The sequence below is a fragment of the Solanum dulcamara genome, chromosome 3 (genome assembly GCF_947179165.1).
Source record: "Solanum dulcamara chromosome 3, daSolDulc1.2, whole genome shotgun sequence".
Lineage (NCBI taxonomy): Eukaryota > Viridiplantae > Streptophyta > Magnoliopsida > Solanales > Solanaceae > Solanum > Solanum dulcamara.
In genome coordinates, this window is record NC_077239.1 from 5,082,556 (window position 1) to 5,101,103 (window position 18,548).

The 18,548-nt window shown below is 31.0% G+C and overlaps 3 protein-coding genes across 3 annotated transcripts; 2 read left to right on the forward strand and 1 right to left on the reverse strand.

The window, feature by feature from the left end:
• The first annotated feature begins 5,499 nt into the window (after positions 1 to 5,499).
• On the forward strand, positions 5,500 to 8,069 carry LOC129881991 (laccase-17-like). Its single transcript, XM_055956100.1, has 6 exons — positions 5,500 to 5,592; positions 5,676 to 5,827; positions 5,914 to 6,158; positions 6,256 to 6,384; positions 6,848 to 7,807; positions 7,901 to 8,069. The coding sequence occupies exons 1-6, from the start codon at positions 5,500 to 5,502 to the stop codon at positions 8,029 to 8,031; spliced, it is 1,710 nt and encodes a 569-aa protein (XP_055812075.1). The 3' UTR covers positions 8,032 to 8,069.
• Positions 8,070 to 8,556: 487 nt separating this feature from the next.
• LOC129881480 (laccase-17-like) lies at positions 8,557 to 11,002 on the reverse strand. Its single transcript, XM_055955675.1, has 6 exons — positions 10,846 to 11,002; positions 10,595 to 10,746; positions 10,262 to 10,506; positions 10,058 to 10,186; positions 9,015 to 9,971; positions 8,557 to 8,883 (listed from the first exon to the last, which is right to left on the reverse strand). The coding sequence occupies exons 1-6, from the start codon at positions 10,936 to 10,938 to the stop codon at positions 8,753 to 8,755; spliced, it is 1,707 nt and encodes a 568-aa protein (XP_055811650.1). The 5' UTR covers positions 10,939 to 11,002; the 3' UTR covers positions 8,557 to 8,752.
• Positions 11,003 to 15,839: 4,837 nt separating this feature from the next.
• LOC129881481 (putative cyclin-D7-1) lies at positions 15,840 to 18,345 on the forward strand. The gene is made up of 6 exons (XM_055955676.1): positions 15,840 to 16,163; positions 16,581 to 16,667; positions 16,772 to 16,870; positions 17,084 to 17,279; positions 17,459 to 17,595; positions 17,897 to 18,345. Exons 1-6 carry the CDS (start codon positions 15,942 to 15,944, stop codon positions 18,110 to 18,112), a joined length of 957 nt encoding a protein of 318 aa, XP_055811651.1. The 5' UTR covers positions 15,840 to 15,941; the 3' UTR covers positions 18,113 to 18,345.
• Positions 18,346 to 18,548: the final 203 nt, after the last annotated feature.

The window sequence follows — 18,548 nt, forward strand, 5'->3', positions numbered from 1 at the left end:
CAGTAACAACAACTACTGAAAGTAATAAAACACAGAATCTAAAAAATTAATGCAAGAACAAAATTGAGCCCACTGAATGCACAGTGTGTCCTTAAGGAAATTATTCCCCTCAACGTACCTGAGGTTTTTGGAATTTTCCCTTCCAGGATAGAACGATTTACTCACCAAAATAGAGGTACTGCAAATTCTGGTGACTGCGAACCACTTGAAGGTTGTATATCACATGAGTTTTAGGAAGTGCAAAAAGAAGTAGAAGAAGATGTTATTTCAGAAATTTCGTATGGAACATTCTGAGGATTAACAGATATATATAGACTGTTTACACCTTTTAAGAAAAGGCACATGTTGGGAAAAGAATTGCTTGTTGAGAAAAAGTTTGCAACTTTTCGGACAAGGTTGCAATCTTTCAAAAATCCGTTGGAAAAACGGAGGGAAATATTTTTAAATTAATCCGGGAAAGAAACAGGTCACGGGTCACGGGTCAGGATTTTTTCACTTAATTAATTAAATAAATAAATAATATTAATTAATTAAAATTTAAAGGAAATTTGGTCCAAAAAGATTATCAATCAAATCAATTGACCAAATCCAAATCCAAATCCAAAGCCGAGCCAAGCGACAACGACGACGGCACGAGGGGAGACCCTCTTCTTGACCCTTTAACAACATGAAGGAGTGTTTCTACTTTTAAGTAAGAGACTTTTCCTTTCCACCACCTATGTGGGACCAAAGCTTATTTAATAAAGCAAGAGAGAACAGACCATTTTTCCCTCCACTTCTTTTCCCTTCAATTTCCCATTCAAACTATCAATTAAATCCAACACATGTTAGTCACTGTAATAAGCCTAATTAGTAATATAGAAATAAAGTAATAATAGTGTGAAACTGTTGGTGCATATAAGTTATAATACTCTTTCTTTCCTCTGCAGACTTGATGTGCAATTGTAAATGCCAAACTACGCTTTAAAAGTTTATCATGTCTACTTGTAATTGATTCATAATTTAAAAAGTGTTTGTGATTGTTTCATAAGAAATAAAATAAAAGATATAATAAAGCTAAGCCAATTATTTTATGAGGTCTACCCAATATCAATATAGAGCCGTACAATAGATAGATATGAATATCATGAATTGTTCCGTAACAAAATTAATTATTGCTAATATTTTTGTGTCGATTCCTACTTTCATAATTAGAGTTTCGGAGCAGAAATTAAAGAGATAAGAGGGCCCTACCGGGAGAATGTGGTATATATCATTTTGTTAGGTATTTGCCTTAATTTTCTTAACATATAATTAGTTTTTTTTTTCTAAAAAGGAAAATATAAACTTATCATATTTGACTAATTTTTTGGGGGGTGGGGGGTGGGGGGTGGGGGAGGTTTTGGACTCCTGAGGCTGCTTCTTTCTCACTTGATAGCATCTTTAGCCCTGAATTAGGTTATTTCTATCGATATTCTATACTTTATATATATGGTGGGATTGCTTAATTATCTCTGTCCGTGGATGTATGTTGAATGACCGGACTATATTAAATTATTGTGTCTCTTTTGATATATTTATTTTTTTATTGTCTGATTTATCATTTTTTGGGGTTTACTTTGTTACCTTTTACATGATGCTTATTTATTTCGATCCTAACAACCAGAAATGAATATGTCTTTTATTCGTGTGGCTCAAGGCTTCGCCGCAAATTTAGATTTAGACGTTGAGCAAATGGATGTCAAGACTACTGCTTTTCTTCATGTCTCTTTTAATGAATTTCTTTTTGTTTTGTCTGATTTATTGCTTTTCGAAATTTATTTATATTATTAGCTTCCACATGAGACCTATTTATTTTGGTCCTAACACATTTCTCATTAACGACATTAGCATTTAATTGAAAGGAATGAATTAAACAGATATTATTTAAAATTAATTATCTAATGGGGTGTGGAAAAACCGATCCGACCAATAAATCGAACCGAAAAAAGTGTTATTGGTTTATTGCTATTGGATTATTGAGTTAACGGTTATTTAATGGTATTATAAAAAAATATTATTGGGTTATCGGTTCGGTATTGAATTTTTAATATTGAGTTATCAGGTAAACTGATAACTCATTAAGACTATAACAATTTACTATTTTAATTTTTACTCATACATAAATATCAAAGTATCAAACAAAAGATATTAATATAATCACTTTATCAGATTATCAATACCCTACACAATTCACAGTTTACACTACTTCACAGTTCACACTGTATTTACAGCTTTTATGTATAGTATTACTTTAGGTTCACAATGTCAAAATCTAAAATATCAAGAACGGCGGCGGCTACGATTTGCAATGACAAAGGCAAGGATTAGGCGATGGTTATGATTGTGAATTGTGAGTATTCACAACAAGAACGTCTTATTTGCATGTTTCGTTGTATGCTTGTATCACGTCAAATTGTTGGAGAAGTCGTATATTTGTTTTGAAAGTATTTTCTTATTGGTTAAACTGAAAATCGAACCGTTAAAAAACAAAAACCGATAAACCGATAACAAATATCTTATTGGTTTGATTATCGGTTTAGCTTATTTAAAAATCGAAAATCGATAAACCAAACCGATAATACTTAAAACCGAACCGACCGATATACACCCTTAATTATCTATTAAAGAGCCAGTATGTTTATGGATTTTGTATTTAAATTGTTTTCTTTTTTTTCTTTTTTCAGGTGACTCAAAATAAGTGGAAAAGAGATTGTTCATCTCATCATTTCTAGTTAGATTTTTTAAATTCAAAAAGTAGGAAACTCAAGGTAGTTGCAGAAATGACCTGTTTTACCATATTTTGGAGCAGTGTCTTTTTACTTGATTTTTAATCCCGTAAAATAATTTTGGACCTTAATCCAGTAGTGGGGTGTCGTTATATTTGATCACTTTTGACTTTTGTTTATTTACAATATTCAAGAAACAAGCTTTTTACCTATTTTCTTCACCAACTGACCAAAGTAGCGACCGTGACCTTTGTAGATTGTACTTCACTTCCAATTATAACCTTGCTGCATATCAAGTAGGAGTATATAGTTGCACGAGGCTAAGTTCTATATGCTAACGGTTTAAAGATTTTATGATAAGTAATAATTGGTAACCTAATAAAAATGATAATTAATCTACCTCGTATCAGAATTCAAGGGCATATTTAGGGGGTTCCGTGCATTCACGTGAATCCATGCTCCCCTTCCTAAACTATATATAGTAGTGTTATATTTTTTAAATAATATTTAAATATAGATGTGTGAACCGTCGTTCAAAGTATCATATACGTGATGACGATTGGGTGCACTTCTCTAAGTGAGGTTAGAAATTTAAATCTTATATCGATCTTGTGTTTTTTTCTTTCTAAAGTTTAGTAACACCTCTCCAAGTGGTTATCGGTAACACTTTTGGCGTTTCAATTAATTTTTCTTTTTTTTTTGTTTTAATCTTTCAAAAACTTTAACTGTGTCACATTGAACATTACTAATATTTTTTAGCACTGTAACAGGTTCAGTGTTAAAAACCTAAAAGTCAAATTGATCAAATTTTTATCTTAGATTCATCTATTCTTAATAGTGCAGTGTTAAGAACCTAAAAGTCGAATGGATCAAATTTATATCTTAGATTCATTTTTTCCTAATAGTGCACTCATACTCCCGAAATCTTGGATATGCATCGATCACAAATATCCAAAGAATGGAGGTGGAGTATAATTATATTGTTATAAAAGAACGTGGATGGCATCCAAAATCACAATAAGTATATTGTAAAGGATAAATGTACGTCGACTTTAATTAGAATAGAAACTAGAAGTATTGTGTATCTATTTCTCTTGTATCCTTTCTTTTTGTGTATTCTAGTAATGTTAGGAGACTTGACTCATCAGAAACTTGTTGTATACGTATTGCTTTCTATCTTCATGAAAAATAGAGAAAGAAAAGTTTCTTTCATGGTATCAGAGCCCTAGTGATTTAAGCAACCCTCCAACTAGGATCCATCTTTAATCAGAAGTATCGGACTGACACTCCTGAGAATGAAAAGAATCACATTAGGAGCTCTGTGCCCAGAAATAAACCTTGTCATACACGAATTCGAATTAAGTCAAATCCCAATATACCTACTGACCACCAAAAGGAACGTTTTTTATAAAATAACATAAAAACTTAATTAACTGGTTTATTCCTATTAGTCAGGATCTTAACAGTTCAACTACAGATTAACACTAAAACGAAACAAGGGGGGTCAGAAAAGATTGAACATTTTAACTACAATAAAAGGGACATTTAATTGTAATCTTGTATGTAATAAAATCTTGTTTTAAGCGCGCAATTAAGCTAATCATAAAAGTTGATATTTTTTTCAATACGGGGAGTAAAAAATAAGTTTCATAAGTGGTATATCACATTATTTCTTTTTTCCATTTTCAAACACACCTCACCTCCAGCCCTAACCCGGCCATTTGCACCACCCCTTCACTCCTACTCTCTATCTGATTTCTCATAGTGTTTGCCTAAATTATATGTAGTGTTTATGAGTATATATTTTCACTATTAAAAAATTACCAAAAATTGACTCCAGAGATCCATATTTTCAAGAGAAGATACTTTTTGTTTTTTGCAAAACACCGACCTCCGGAGGTCGATTTCTAATTATTACTCCATTTGTCTCAATTTATGTGACACTTTTCATTTTTTAAGAGTCAAACAATTTAACTTTTTTAATCGGGAATTTGCGCATGAAATCTTCAAATTGTTTGAAATGAAATTTATTTTAAGATCAAAGATAGACTTGTTTGACTCTCGAAAAATGAAAGTTCCACGTAAATTAAAATGGAGGGAGTATTTTTATTTTCTTTTGCCAAAACCGATCTTAGGTGGTCGGAGATTGGTTTTTGCAAAAAAAAATTAAAAAATCATTTCACGAAATAATAAATTAAAGATTATAAATAAATTAAAATATAGTCTTAAACCAACAAGTATCAATGATCTAGTGATAGAAATATACCCTACTATAATTAAGATGGGTGTTTGAATCCAGATAGTGCATTTTATTATTGTTTTACCGACCTCACAAGGTCAGTTTTCATTTATATTTTTTTTAGTAGTGTTTCTACTTACTTATCAAACACCAAAAAATACGTTAAAAAATTACTTTTTTTCCAGAAAAATATTAACACGAAAATATTTTCCGTTTATACCAAACACACCCTAAGATTGTCTTGGTAATAATAAAGGATTACAACTACACATGTTAAGAAAATCATCTTACTTTATCAACACTCTAAAATTAAGGTCGGCCAACAGCAAAGTAGAACTCACAAGTTGACCAAACTCAATATAGAAAATGAAACTTTCCTTTCATTCAAACAATTTCAATTAATCTTGTTTTATTCATGATTCAATACTATTACTTATTACCTAATCATATCCCTATATATAGTCCCTTAAATATAGTAATAATAATACAAAATAAATATTAATCAAGACACAAATGGGCTACTACACTTATTTGCTCTTTGGATTTGCAATTTTATGTCTATTGCCTCAATCTACATTTTGCATTACTAGGCATTATACATTCAATGTAATAATAAATAAACTTCATCTTACTTCTTTTGATTTTTTCTAATGTCATTGAAACTAAATACATTTTTGTTGTTCCTATAGATTGTACAACATAACGTAACGAGATTATGCACCACGAAGAGCATAGTTAGCGTAAATGGACGTTTTCCAGGCCCTCGTCTTGTTGCAAGAGAAGGTGATCGAGTGATCGTGAAGGTAGTCAACCAAGTTTCCAATAATATATCTATTCATTGGTAAGTGAACACGAAAATAAAGTATCGAAAAAAAGTTTATTCAAACAAGTTTGTATACTGAATGTATATCCTTTTGTGATATCAAGGCATGGAATTAGGCAGCTTACAAACGGATGGGCAGATGGACCAGCATACGTTACACAATGTCCGATACAATTTAACCAGAGCTATACGTATAACTTCACGATCATCGGTCAGAGGGGAACTTTGTTCTGGCATGCTCATATTTCATGGCTAAGAGCAACGGTTTATGGACCTATTGTTATTCTTCCACGACGAAACGAGTCTTATCCATTTAAGAAACCATACAAGCAAATTCCAATCATGTTTGGTAAGTATCATAATAAACCAGAACCATTATGTTCCTTGTCATAGTAAATTTTTTACCTTAGTTGACACAAATGTTGATGTTCTTTTTTTTTTCCCAGGAGAATGGTGGAATGTAGACACTGAGGCTGTAATAAACCAGGCTCTTCAGACAGGAGCTGGTCCAAATGTTTCAGATGCATATACTATCAATGGTTTCCCAGGACCCTTGTATAATTGTTCCTCTAAAGGTATAATCAACGATATTGCTCAAACTCTCCAAAAATGATGTCAAATCCGTGTCAGATCGTCCAAAAACGCACTACTTTTGGAAGATCTTACATGCACCCGACGACATTTTTGAAGAGTCCGACCAACATAGATAATGTTCCATGTTGTTGAAGTTGTGTGACCATTTTACCTAAAAGCTTAAACTGTTAGTGAGATGACCACGCTTCGAAATAGTATCAGAGCAGACAAAAGTCATGAGTTTGAGTCTCATATATACCAGTTATTAAAAAGAATCAGTCCTGCACACGAGGAGGGGTGTGTTTAGATAATGATTAAGTAAATAAAAGTGTGTCCTCTCTACTAATTTAAGTTTTTCAATGAGAGAGTCACACGCTTCAAAACATACTAGCATATGTTAACTAGGACGCGATACTAAGTTCGTTTTCAATTAACGTATCATGTTTCCTATAATTTTTTCTTCAGATACTTTCAAGCTGAAGGTGAAGTCAGGAAAGACTTACATGCTACGTTTGATCAACGCTGCACTGAATGACGAAATGTTCTTTAGCATTGCCAATCACACTCTCACCATCGTTGAAGCGGACGCTATTTACACCAAACCATTTAACACAAATGTAGTATTTATCACCCCTGGCCAAACCGCCAATGTTCTTCTCAAAACAAAGCCATATTACCCCAATGCCACCTTCCTAATGGCGGCTCAGCCATACTTCTCCGGTCAAGGAACGTTTGATAACTCTACTGTTGCCGGAATCCTAGAATATGAATCCCCCTTACTTGGCAACAAAAACAAAATCAAAATTCTTAAACCAACCTTACCAAATATGACTTCAACTAGTTTTGTTGCCAATTTCACCAAGAAATTCCGTAGCTTAGCCAGCACTCGATTCCCAGCAAACGTTCCACAAAGTGTTGACAAGCGATTTCTCTTTACAGTAGGACTTGGTTCTAACCCGTGCCCCAAAAACATGACATGTCAAGGACCTAATGGCACAAAATTTGCAGCATCAATAAACAACATATCGTTTGTCCTTCCAACGACAGCACTTCTCCAATCTCACTACTTTGGACAATCTAATGGAATTTACACAACAGATTTTCCGAGCAGCCCTCTAAATCCATTCAACTATACAAGATCACCACCACCAAACAACACTTTCGTAACCAATGGAACAAAACTTGTTGTCTTGCCATTTAATTCGAGTGTTGAGGTTGTGCTACAGGACACTAGCATTTTCGGTGCTGAAAATCACCCCCTTCACCTCCACGGTTACAATTTCTTCGTTGTTGGTGAAGGATTTGGAAACTTTGATCCTAATAATGACCCTGCCAACTTCAATCTCAAGGATCCTATAGAGAGAAACACGGTTGGCATCCCTACTGGTGGATGGGTTGCTTTTAGATTCTTCGCGGACAATCCAGGTAATTGAAAACTTTATCATTAACACGAAAACATGATCAATAATAACTCTTTTCAATGGAAATGATAATCCTAAATTGCGATTTATCAAACAGGAGTATGGTTTATGCATTGCCATTTCGAGGTGCACACAAGCTGGGGACTAAGGATGGCTTGGATTGTGTTAGATGGACCGTTATCTAGTCAAAAGTTACCTCCACCACCTTCAGATCTTCCAAAATGTTGAACAAGAACAGAAATTCAACGGCTCACTTCGCGATTTCATGAGTGTTTTTTTGTGTCCCTTTTTCTTTTCCGGCTAATTTTTCGTTCATTAAGTTAAAATGTGTTATTCTTTTTTTGCTACAATGAAACAGTTCAAGAGGAATGTGATCAACAAATGTTCGATAAAAAATATTCTGCTTCAAGACTTTCAACACCTCTCTTAAACGTTTCATTTCAGATCCATCATATCGAATGATGCAGAAAACTTTGGAGGTGTATATTGTTACAGAGAAACAATAACTAAATCCACAATAGGAATAGTGCCGATAAGATGTATTAGAATATAAATAGTACATCTATTGTTAATGTTCTGGTTTACTATATATAAGTATAGTACTGCATAGACTGTATAACGAATATATGTATTAGTTATACATAGGGTGTGCAAGTTAACATGAACCAAATAATATAAACCAGAGGGAGCAGGAAATAAATGACAATTATTTTGAATGCAAGAAATATTAAGATGATTTGACCGGAGAGTGATAATTAATTCTCATTATTGATTTTAAACTTCTAAAGAGTTTTGAATTTACAAAAATCCTTGACTCTCTCTAACACAATCAAAATAAGAGGAAATAGAAAAGATATCCCACCAACTAAAAAAACAAAATGAGGAAACATCAACAATTCACCAAAAAAATTAAAATTGAGAGGTATAAAAATTGTACAAAATTAAATTCTCAACATTTGGGAAGGTCCATTGGTGGGGGAGGCAACTTCTGATTTGGAAGTTTTCCATCTTGAACCAACCATGCCATCTTCAATCCCCAACTTGTGTGAACTTCCAAGTGACAATGCATAAACCATACTCCTAGTAACAAACAACATCATACGTACATTATTATTGGCACAGTTAAAATTCTAATCAGAATAAAACCAAATATAGTATTTCAAATGATATTAGAGAACTTAATAAATGCAAATTCTTAATTATAAAATTACCTGGATTATCCGCGAGAAATCGAATAGCAACCCAACCACCAGAAGGGACACCCACAGTGTTCCTTTCAATAGGGTCAACAAGGTTGAAATTTGATGGATCCTTATTAGGGTCAAAATTCCCAAATCCTTGTCCAACAACAAAGAAGTTGAATCCATGAAGATGAAGAGGATGACTTTCAAGACCAAGAATGCTTGTATCTTGCATTACTAGTTCCACACTTGTGTTAAATGCCAAAACCATAAGTTTTGTATCATTATTAACTAGAGTGTTATTTGGAGGGTTCCCAGTGTAGTTAAACCAATTTAAAGGACTATAAGGAAAATCAGGCTTGTATACACCTTTGGATTGCCCAAAGAAATGTGATTGGAGAAGTGAAGTTGTAGGTAGTATAAATGACACATTATTGATGGAAGCTGAGAATTTTGTACCATTAGGTCCTTGACAAGTTTTGTTTTGATCACAAGGACTTGTTCCAAGACCTACCGTGAAAAAAAAACGTTTATCGACGTTTTGAGGTACATTAGCAGGAAACTTAGGAGTCGCGAGACTTTTTAATTTACTTGTAAAATCGGTGACGAAATTTGTGTCATTCAGAGCTGGTAGTAATGGCTTAAAGATTGGTAGATTTTTCAAATGGAGTTTTGCTTTTGATTCATACTCTAAAATTCCAGCAACTGTAGAGTTATCAAATGTGCCAGGACCTGTAACATAGGGTCGAGCAGTCATGTAAAATGTGGCATTAGGAAAATGAGGTTTAGTTTTGAGAAGAACATTGTGGGTTTGTCCTGGTGTGATAATAAGTGTATCTGTCTCAAAGGGTTTAACATAAACTCCATCAGCGTCGATAATTTGAAAAGTATGATTTGCAATACTGAAGAAAAGCTCATCATTAAGTGCAGCGTTGATCAATCGAAGAAGGTACGTCTTTCCAGGCTTCACCTTTAGCTTAAAAGTATCTGTATAATGAACATCGAAAAGGGTTAATATATATTCTAGTGTACTAACATTATTTGGAAAGTCACATATATAATTGTTCTATTACCTTTTGTGGAGCAATTATATAAAGGTCCAGGAAGTCCATTAATAGTATAAGCATCAGAAACATTAGGACCTCCACCTGTTTGTAAAGCTTGGGAAATTATAGCTTCAGTGTCAGCATTGAACCATTCTCCTGTGACATATAATCATTAGTATTCTAATAATTAATTTTTTATAGACAAATTTTCAATTCATTATGACTTATTACCAAAGATGATGGGAACTTCTTTGTGAGGTTTAGCAAATGGATAAAGAGTATTTTTCTTAGGAAGAATGATAATTGGACCATAGAGAGTTGATCTCAACCATGAAATATGTGCATGCCACCAAAAAGTTCCTCTTTGACCAATTATAGTGAAATTATACACATATTTTTGGCCACTTTGAATTGGACATTGTGTTACATATGCTGGTCCATCTGCCCATCCACTACGAAGCTGTCGAATTCCATGCCTATATATATTAATAGTGAAATATCAAATATTGCTGGTTGAACCTTGTGAATTGCACGAAAGTCGTAAAAGTTCATTTGTTTAATTACCAATGGATGGAAATATTGTTGTGAACATGATTGACTACTTCAATTTCAAGACGATCACCTTCCCTTGCTACAATACGAGGTCCAGGGAATTGTCCATTCACTGTAACCATACTCTTTGTGTGGCATAGTCGTGTCACATTTTGCATTTTGATCTGAAATGCAAAAAATTAAAATGTAAGTACTATAGATGCTAATTCTAAACCAAAAAATTAAATTTACTTAGGAAACTATGCAATAATATATATGCATACTTCAAATTTATAGTGTCTGGTCGCAGCGGAAACGCTAGGGACGAGACACGACGCAATCATCAGAGAGACGAGAAATATCTCAATTGCACCCATTTTTGCACACAAAAAAATAATATTAAATCTCTCTGATTGTATTTTTTCTTTTGCTACAAACTTAACTTACTGTTGTTGTTATATTAAGTGCATGGAAGTCATGTATATATATAGAGATGTTTGGTTGATTTGGTGAAATTATTAAAAACAATGAATTGAAGAGAAAAGTGGATAGGTTGATTGTAAGTTATGTTTGGTTAGACCAACTGTTGTTGTAGGACAAACTTTAGAGTGGTGTCAAAGGATACATATTTTTTGTATATTAATTTGTATATCACTAGTATATTTGTCATGAAAATATTTCACTTTCTGATATGTAGAGAGATTTTCCTTCTTAATGACTCATTGAGGATAGATTAATTTAGGCTTCATAGACAGCTAGCTCATGATTTTGACACTCTTCCATACAGAAAGATGATATTTATAGCCTTAAACAAAAAGTTTTTATGATGCATTACAAAGTGGTGTTATTATCAGAATATTTCTTACTAACTGAAATTGGAAGCAATTTATTGGGGTTGATTAATCTGATAGTTATTAACTATTCGGTTAATAGTTATTATCTCAAAAAGTCATTTTTTTGTTTAATTTTCTTCAACAAAAAAAATGATTTTCTACGATAATAATTAACTATTAGTTGAGACTTAAGAGATCATATTAGAAATCAAATCAAATTAACTTATTGTAATATCTAAATTTGATGTATGTATGCAGGGGTGGAACTACATGGTGGCTAGGGGATTCATCCAAACCTCCTTCGGCGAAAAATTATACCATTTCTATACGGTTAAAATATTTTTTTATGTATAAATAGTAGATGTCGAACCCCTTCGGTTAGTTTGTGTGTCTACTTCTTCAGATTTTGAGCCCCCTTATTGAAAATTTTGATTCCGCCACTGTATGTATGGCATTCAAACAAAATTTAATGAAGGCTTAATACATAGTCAGTCCCTTAAATTTGTTAGGATATTTTATTTAAAAAATTACGTAATTAAGTAAATATGTGATATGTATTTACAATACACCACTATAGTTTGAAAGAATTAGTAGCTATAGTTAGGATTTTGTTGCTATTTTCTCTCTCCTCTCCTCCTCGCTCCCTCGCCTCTCTCCTACACTGTCACTCGCCTCTCTCCTCTCTCTGCCATCTCCCCCTCGCCTCTCTCTCTCTCGCCTCTCGTTGCCTACTCTCTCTTAATACAAATACAAATGATAACAATCAACTATATAAATACAAATGTTAATAGTCACTTATACAAATATAAATCATAACAATAAATTATACAAATACAAATACAAATGATTAGTGTCAAATATATAGATCCTTTTCAGTGATACAAAATATAAATACACATGTATTCGTTGATACAACATTGATATAAATTATAACAATCAATTATATAAATCCAAATGTTGAAATTATCTCTATTTTATTTAGACATGCAAATTAAGTCATGTTTTAATTGAACACCTCAATTCCTAATTAAGTGTTCTAATTAATCACTTTCAAATCAAATTTCAGAAAAACTTTTGTGTGTGTTTAATTTCTTTCGTCTATTAGGTAATTGAATTAACTACATAAATATATTATCACGTTTAATTATACACACCAACCTCAAGTAGAAAACGCTTGATTTGTACCTAACCTACGCACAAGCATTCAAACAACTCTATTGTCACTAACCTACTACCTAATGATTTTGTTCCCTAAAGACGATCGTCAACTATCCATCGTCGAAAAAAATCATTCCTAATTCTACACTCAATAAAATGCAAACTACCCCTAAAATAATAAATTTGGTTCAAGCTACATCCCTCGAAAAAGAATTGCTGCACAAAGAAAAATTAAGATGGATTATTAATTACTATTGAGAACTGAGGGAGTATGAATTTCAATCCTTAAGCTCCTCAAGCTTTAACTAATTGACTCACTTGACCTTTCAAATTATGAATAGTTTCATCATGCCTTCGTATACTTAGTGTATTTATCGAACACGTAGATTAGTCAATTAATGTTTATAAGTTAATTTAACCAATTTACCTTAGTCAAGTACCCTCTAAATTTAAAAAGTATAGCTTAAACTCCTTATTATACTCTTAACAAAAAATATTCTAGCCACGCAATTGTATACTCCTTCCAATTTATATGACACATATTTTTAATCACTTCTATAAAAAATGATCACATCTTTTTGCTAGTATAATAATTAACTTTAAAATTTTTCTTTTATATGAATGAGATAGATTTATAGCCATCAAAAAATGATTTGTTTTAGATTACAAGTTTTAAAATTCTTCATTTTTGCTCAAACGTCTTCACATAAATTGAGATAAGATGGAGTAATGTATAAGTAATAAGTTCACTGGTTTCAATAATCTTATAATTCCCGCCACACAAATGCTATATATAGTCCATCTATTCTATTTTAACTGTCGTTTTAGCTCTTCCCATGCTCATTTAGAAAATAAATAAATATAAAATATAATTTATTAAGTTATCTTTATTTGATAAAAGTGCACTGATTTTTAATTTTAAATATTATGCATACTTCTTTTATGTTAAAAGTATAGCTGAAAATAATTGGCAACTTTAATTTAGTCTTGAGTGCCTAAATTAAGTAACAGTTATGAGCTAAAATGATTGTTAAAATGGGTTGGAGGAAATAGCATATTCATGATGATAATTTTTTAAAAGAAAATTGTTTGTTAAACTCGATCCATATTCAAAATTTACCACATAAATTAAAATGAAATAAATGTTAAGTCATTTAACAATTATTAATTCAAATATTATAATTGTAGAATATTTTGTCTGCGAATTAAATAACCCCTTTTAAGGTTTTTTTTTTTTTTTTGAATGTCATCGTCAATGTGTGAATTAAATTACATTCTAGTTGAACCAACCACGAGAGGCTTTAATTCCTTTAGCAACTTCACTGGGAACTGAATATTAAGTAAAATATATTTTCTTGTCTCTCAAAATATTTTTTATATTTTTTTAACTATTTTGCATGAACGAGATAGTAATTATTCTTTTGAATCATATTTTTCTCTATTATCTTTTTGTTTAATAAGCATCATAAAGATGATTAAATGTGAAATCATAAATATAAGTAGTCATTTATAGGAGTATAACTTTGTGAGTAATGTAGTTTACTCCGAGGAAATTGCAAAACTTCATTAATAGAAAGGGTAAACATGAAAAAAGTTTCAAACATTTCTATTAAACTTTGAACAATGAAAAAAAACTCTAAAAATTCAGTTAATATGGAATAGCGGGAGTACTAAAGATAAAATTAAAAAAATAATTAATTGTCCTAAAAAATTTAAAATTTAAAATATTTTAAAACGAAGAGACAATTAATAATAAGTTTTTCAATTAACAAAAAATGTTTTTTCTCTATTTATTTTTTTGCATTGTTTTCATTTTGTGTGTAGGAGCCGGGGGGGGGGGGGGGGGAGGGGGGGGGGGGTTCCAACTGGTATTGTAGGTTGTACTCCTTCCGTTTTTTTTAGTTGTTACGTGCTCTTTTCGAGATTTAATTTGACCAACTTAATTTCAAAATTAAATTAGAATATATTAATTTAATATTTTTTTAAAAAATATTATATATTTAAAAATTATACAAAAGATATTATATATTATAATTATTTATATCAAATTTTAAAAAATTAAAATATTAATCAAAATTTATATAGTTAGACTCTAACAAAAAATGGTGGAAGTAGCGAATTAGCTGGCGGAAAATACGGGACAATGGGGAATAAGTGGTTAAAATGCATTGTGTAGCTCCCTCGTCTCAATTTTTTCAATATTTTTAATTATTTATTAAAAAAGATCATATTTTATAAATAATAAAAAATTATTTAACTTTAAACTATTATTTTTACATTTAATGAAAAGACTTATAATCAAACAAATATTCAAGTTTATTTTAAATCACCAACTTCTAAAGTTATTCGTCATTTTTTTTATGATCATGATGTTTGAATTAGCTTTTGCGCACCTTAATTAATTTCATCACCTAGTAATTTTTATTTCGATTAAATTTGAATCTTGAAACCTAAGAATTCTCAACCACCAAGTTATTCATCATAATTAATTAAATGATGTTATATAAATTGCAACAGAGCAGTATATACAATGTTATAGTTATGAAAACAATGCAAAGACAATAAAATCACAAGGCAAACAGGGATCATCCTCGTGGGTTCACGCAATTGGTTACTGCAGTCAAAAAATAAACACATACAAATATCTATGATGTTGCATTTACCAATTTTCATGAGTCTCATCTCCTTTTTTTTACTACTAGCATCTTCCCAACACCCCCCACTCCCCACAACCCCCCCCCAAAAAAAAAAAAATGAAAAGACCACACTTTATTTGTTGTCTCTAATCTTTCTAGTCACTACTAGGATATAGTAACTATATATTTGTAGTATAAAAAGATATTTGTGGTTTAACTTGTGATGTCAAGTCAATTAATTAGTCTCTTGAGTGCAATTTATATGATACTATTTAACTAGATATAAAAAAAAATTGTGATCCAAATAAATTTTAAATATTTGTATGATTATAAATTAATTTATTAAGATAAAAAAATAATTAAAATTAAGTTATTTTTTAATTATAAAAAATCTTTTTGGGACAGATTAAAAATGTAAATTTGGACGAACGAAATATTATTTGTATGCAAGGATATATATATTCAGCTTCATAGAAATTAAATTCAATTTGCTATAATTTGCGTAGCCAGGCTGTATATATTAAAGTTTTCCTTAAGGTTTTTGTGCATGACACAAAGCACTAGAAAGGAACAAATTTATAAAACCCCTTTTATAGTTTTGCAGGCTATATATCTTATCATGTAGTGATCATTTGCTTTATGTCCTCTTTCCAAACTATTTTTGTACTCCAAATGTTTCACTGACAAGCAGAAATTATAAGTCATTCTTGGAATAATTAAAGAATTGTACTTTTTTTTTTGGTCCACAAAAAAATGGATTGTTTGCTTTGTGATGAAGTTTGGCTAGAAGAAGAATTCAATAATGATGTTGGAAATTCTTGTTTTTTTAACTCAAAAGAAGATTGTGAAGAAGCTTTTGAGATTTTATTAGACAAAGAGATGACTTACATGCCTAAAATAGGCTATGTCAATTTCATAAAAGAGAATTGTTTTATTGAGAATGCAAGGTTCAAAGCTATTCATTGGCTTATTAAGGTAATTTCATCATTTTTTTAATGATTCAAGTGACATAGACGAAATTTTCATGAAGATACATATGCTATATTTATAATTAAAAAAATATATATAAACCTTATAAAGTGTGATTTTTCCGATCAACAAAGAGAGTTTAAATGAATCTCTTTTTGTTCGGTCCCTCTAGCTCCACCCCTGTAGATGTCGATGTAGTGTAGTCTCAATTGGTTCAACTGAATTCAATAATTTTTTATACAAAATTTAAAATATGTATTTTAAAATTTACTTAAATCTCAAGAAATATTAAATTTTGAACCTTGTATTATTGACAAATTGTTTTAGTATAAGATTCAATTTTTCTTTCATAGTAACTACTTTTTTGTGTGTGTTTTTTATCTCCTCATTTTTTATTTTTTTAATGATTATGAACAAGTAAAGTCTCAAAGGCGGTTGAATCTCTCATTTGGAACTGTATTTGGTGCTGCAAGTTACCTTGATCGGTTTATCTCTTTAAACAAGTGCCATGTAAGAATATTATTAATTTATATGAATTTTTTTTAAAGAAATATATAAAACTTTGTAATAAGAGTTAATTGACCAAATTTTATATTACACAATTTTTTTTGTAGGGATGGAGATATTGGATGTTTGAGTTACTCTCAATTGCATGTTTGTCTGTGGCCTCCAAATTCCATGAAACAAGTCCCCCTCAATTGCTTGAATTACAGGTAGTTTTTTTTAATTTAATATATATATATAGAGAGAGAGAGATTAACTTGAGTGTCAATCGGAAATAATTTTTATTCTCGTAAGATAAGGATAAGGCTGCATACACATTATTTTCTCCAAACTCTACTCGTATAATATTACACTGATTATGTTATTAATCGTTGTTGTTGTTTGATATATAGATAAATTAACAGTTGGTAGGATATTTGCAGATGGAAAGAGTTGAACATTTGTTTGAATCAACAGTGATCCAACGTATGGAAATGACATTATTGGAGACTTTAAGATGGAGATTAAATTCTACAACACCATATTCATACATTGAATTATTTCAATATTCACTTAAATTATCCCTCCTTCAAGATATCACTTCACCTGTCAAAGATCTACTTCTTCGAATTCTTTTAGGTAAAAAAAAAAAATAACACTTCAAATCGGAGTTGATTTCTTAGATGGTTATTCAGTTAATAATTATTAGTTGAGTGATCATAAAAGAAATCAACCCCTTAGAACTCGTTTTCCTTTTTTTATTTCAAAAAATTTAACTTACATGTACTAACAGAGTAATTGATTTTACATATTGGTAGATGCTAAATTCTTGGAGTTCAGGCCTTGTGTCATTGCACAATCTGTTGTTACCTGCATTTCTGAAGATTTGTCTCTACTATTAATAGATGACTCTTGTTTCAATAATTTTACTAGACTCATCCCTCAAGATCAAAAGGTAAATATTTACACTTCCTTTTTATTTTATTTAATTATTATTTAGAAAAAGAATTTTTCCTCCTTTTTAACTTATGTCGTGCATATCGGAGTATGTGAATCAAACAAACTAATTTTATGTGCATCGAACATAAAATATTTGCAAAAACATGTATTAAGAACAACCTGTTTTGACTCTACAAAATTAATTGTGTCACATCAAGTGGAAATTAAGGAGTATTATACTTTACTATTGTTGTTTTTTTATTTCACATATTAATTGATGACCCTTTTATCTTCTATGCCTTTTTTTTCTCATTTAGGATGATCTAAGCAAGTGTCAAAGAATGATGATGAATAAACAATTTTTGATTAAGGAATTTCAAGAATTGGTAAGATGTGGAGGCTTTTATTATGGCCCTTCAAGTCCAGTAACTGTATTGACAATGGAACAACATGACTTGTGTGATTGCTGCCTCTTCAATATTTCTCAAGGGGACATCAACTCTAATGTTAAAAAACGTAAAAGGGATCGTTGACGGATGCGTCGGACGACCTCAAGTGATTGAAATTATCCTAACTCTTTATTTTTGAGGGTGAATCTATCAAATTTGATCAGCTCTAATTTTATGTTGTTGTAACTGATAGCTCTTTTAAACAGTACGTACTTAGCTAGAAGTTTAGATGAGGATCAAGATTAATTATTATTATTATCATTGTTCTACTGCTAAATAGCGAAGCTTTTAGCAACACTAATTTACGACTATTATTTTATCAGCCTATATTTATTAAGTCTTTTATGGCATGATGAGAACATTTAATTTTGGAATTAGTTTTATAAAGAGATAAGTGTCAAAAACACATCTAAATTATTCATACCTAAACTATCAATCTGAAAAACACACTTCAGTAATGTGTGTAATACACTTTCTCTACTCTCTCTATTTTTTGCCACATGACATTGCACATGGATGA

What these genes read in the sequence shown, in the direction of transcription:
- LOC129881991 (XM_055956100.1), top strand. Translation starts at nt 5,500, where the DNA reads ATGGGCTACTACACTTATTTGCTCTTTGGATTTGCAATTTTATGTCTA. An exon ending in AATAATATATCTATTCATTG is followed by an intron (nt 5,828 to 5,913) that starts GTAAGTGAACAC and finishes TGTGATATCAAG; the next exon opens with GCATGGAATTAGGCAGCTTA. An exon ending in GTATAATTGTTCCTCTAAAG is followed by an intron (nt 6,385 to 6,847) that starts GTATAATCAACG and finishes TTTTTTCTTCAG; the next exon opens with ATACTTTCAAGCTGAAGGTG.
- LOC129881480 (XM_055955675.1), bottom strand. Translation starts at nt 10,938, where the DNA reads ATGGGTGCAATTGAGATATTTCTCGTCTCTCTGATGATTGCGTCGTGT. An exon ending in CCAGACACTATAAATTTGAA is followed by an intron (nt 10,747 to 10,845) that starts GTATGCATATAT and finishes TTTGCATTTCAG; the next exon opens with ATCAAAATGCAAAATGTGAC. An exon ending in AGAAGTTCCCATCATCTTTG is followed by an intron (nt 10,187 to 10,261) that starts GTAATAAGTCAT and finishes TATATGTCACAG; the next exon opens with GAGAATGGTTCAATGCTGAC.
- LOC129881481 (XM_055955676.1), top strand. Translation starts at nt 15,942, where the DNA reads ATGGATTGTTTGCTTTGTGATGAAGTTTGGCTAGAAGAAGAATTCAAT. An exon ending in TCTCTTTAAACAAGTGCCAT is followed by an intron (nt 16,668 to 16,771) that starts GTAAGAATATTA and finishes TTTTTTTTGTAG; the next exon opens with GGATGGAGATATTGGATGTT. An exon ending in ACTTCTTCGAATTCTTTTAG is followed by an intron (nt 17,280 to 17,458) that starts GTAAAAAAAAAA and finishes ACATATTGGTAG; the next exon opens with ATGCTAAATTCTTGGAGTTC.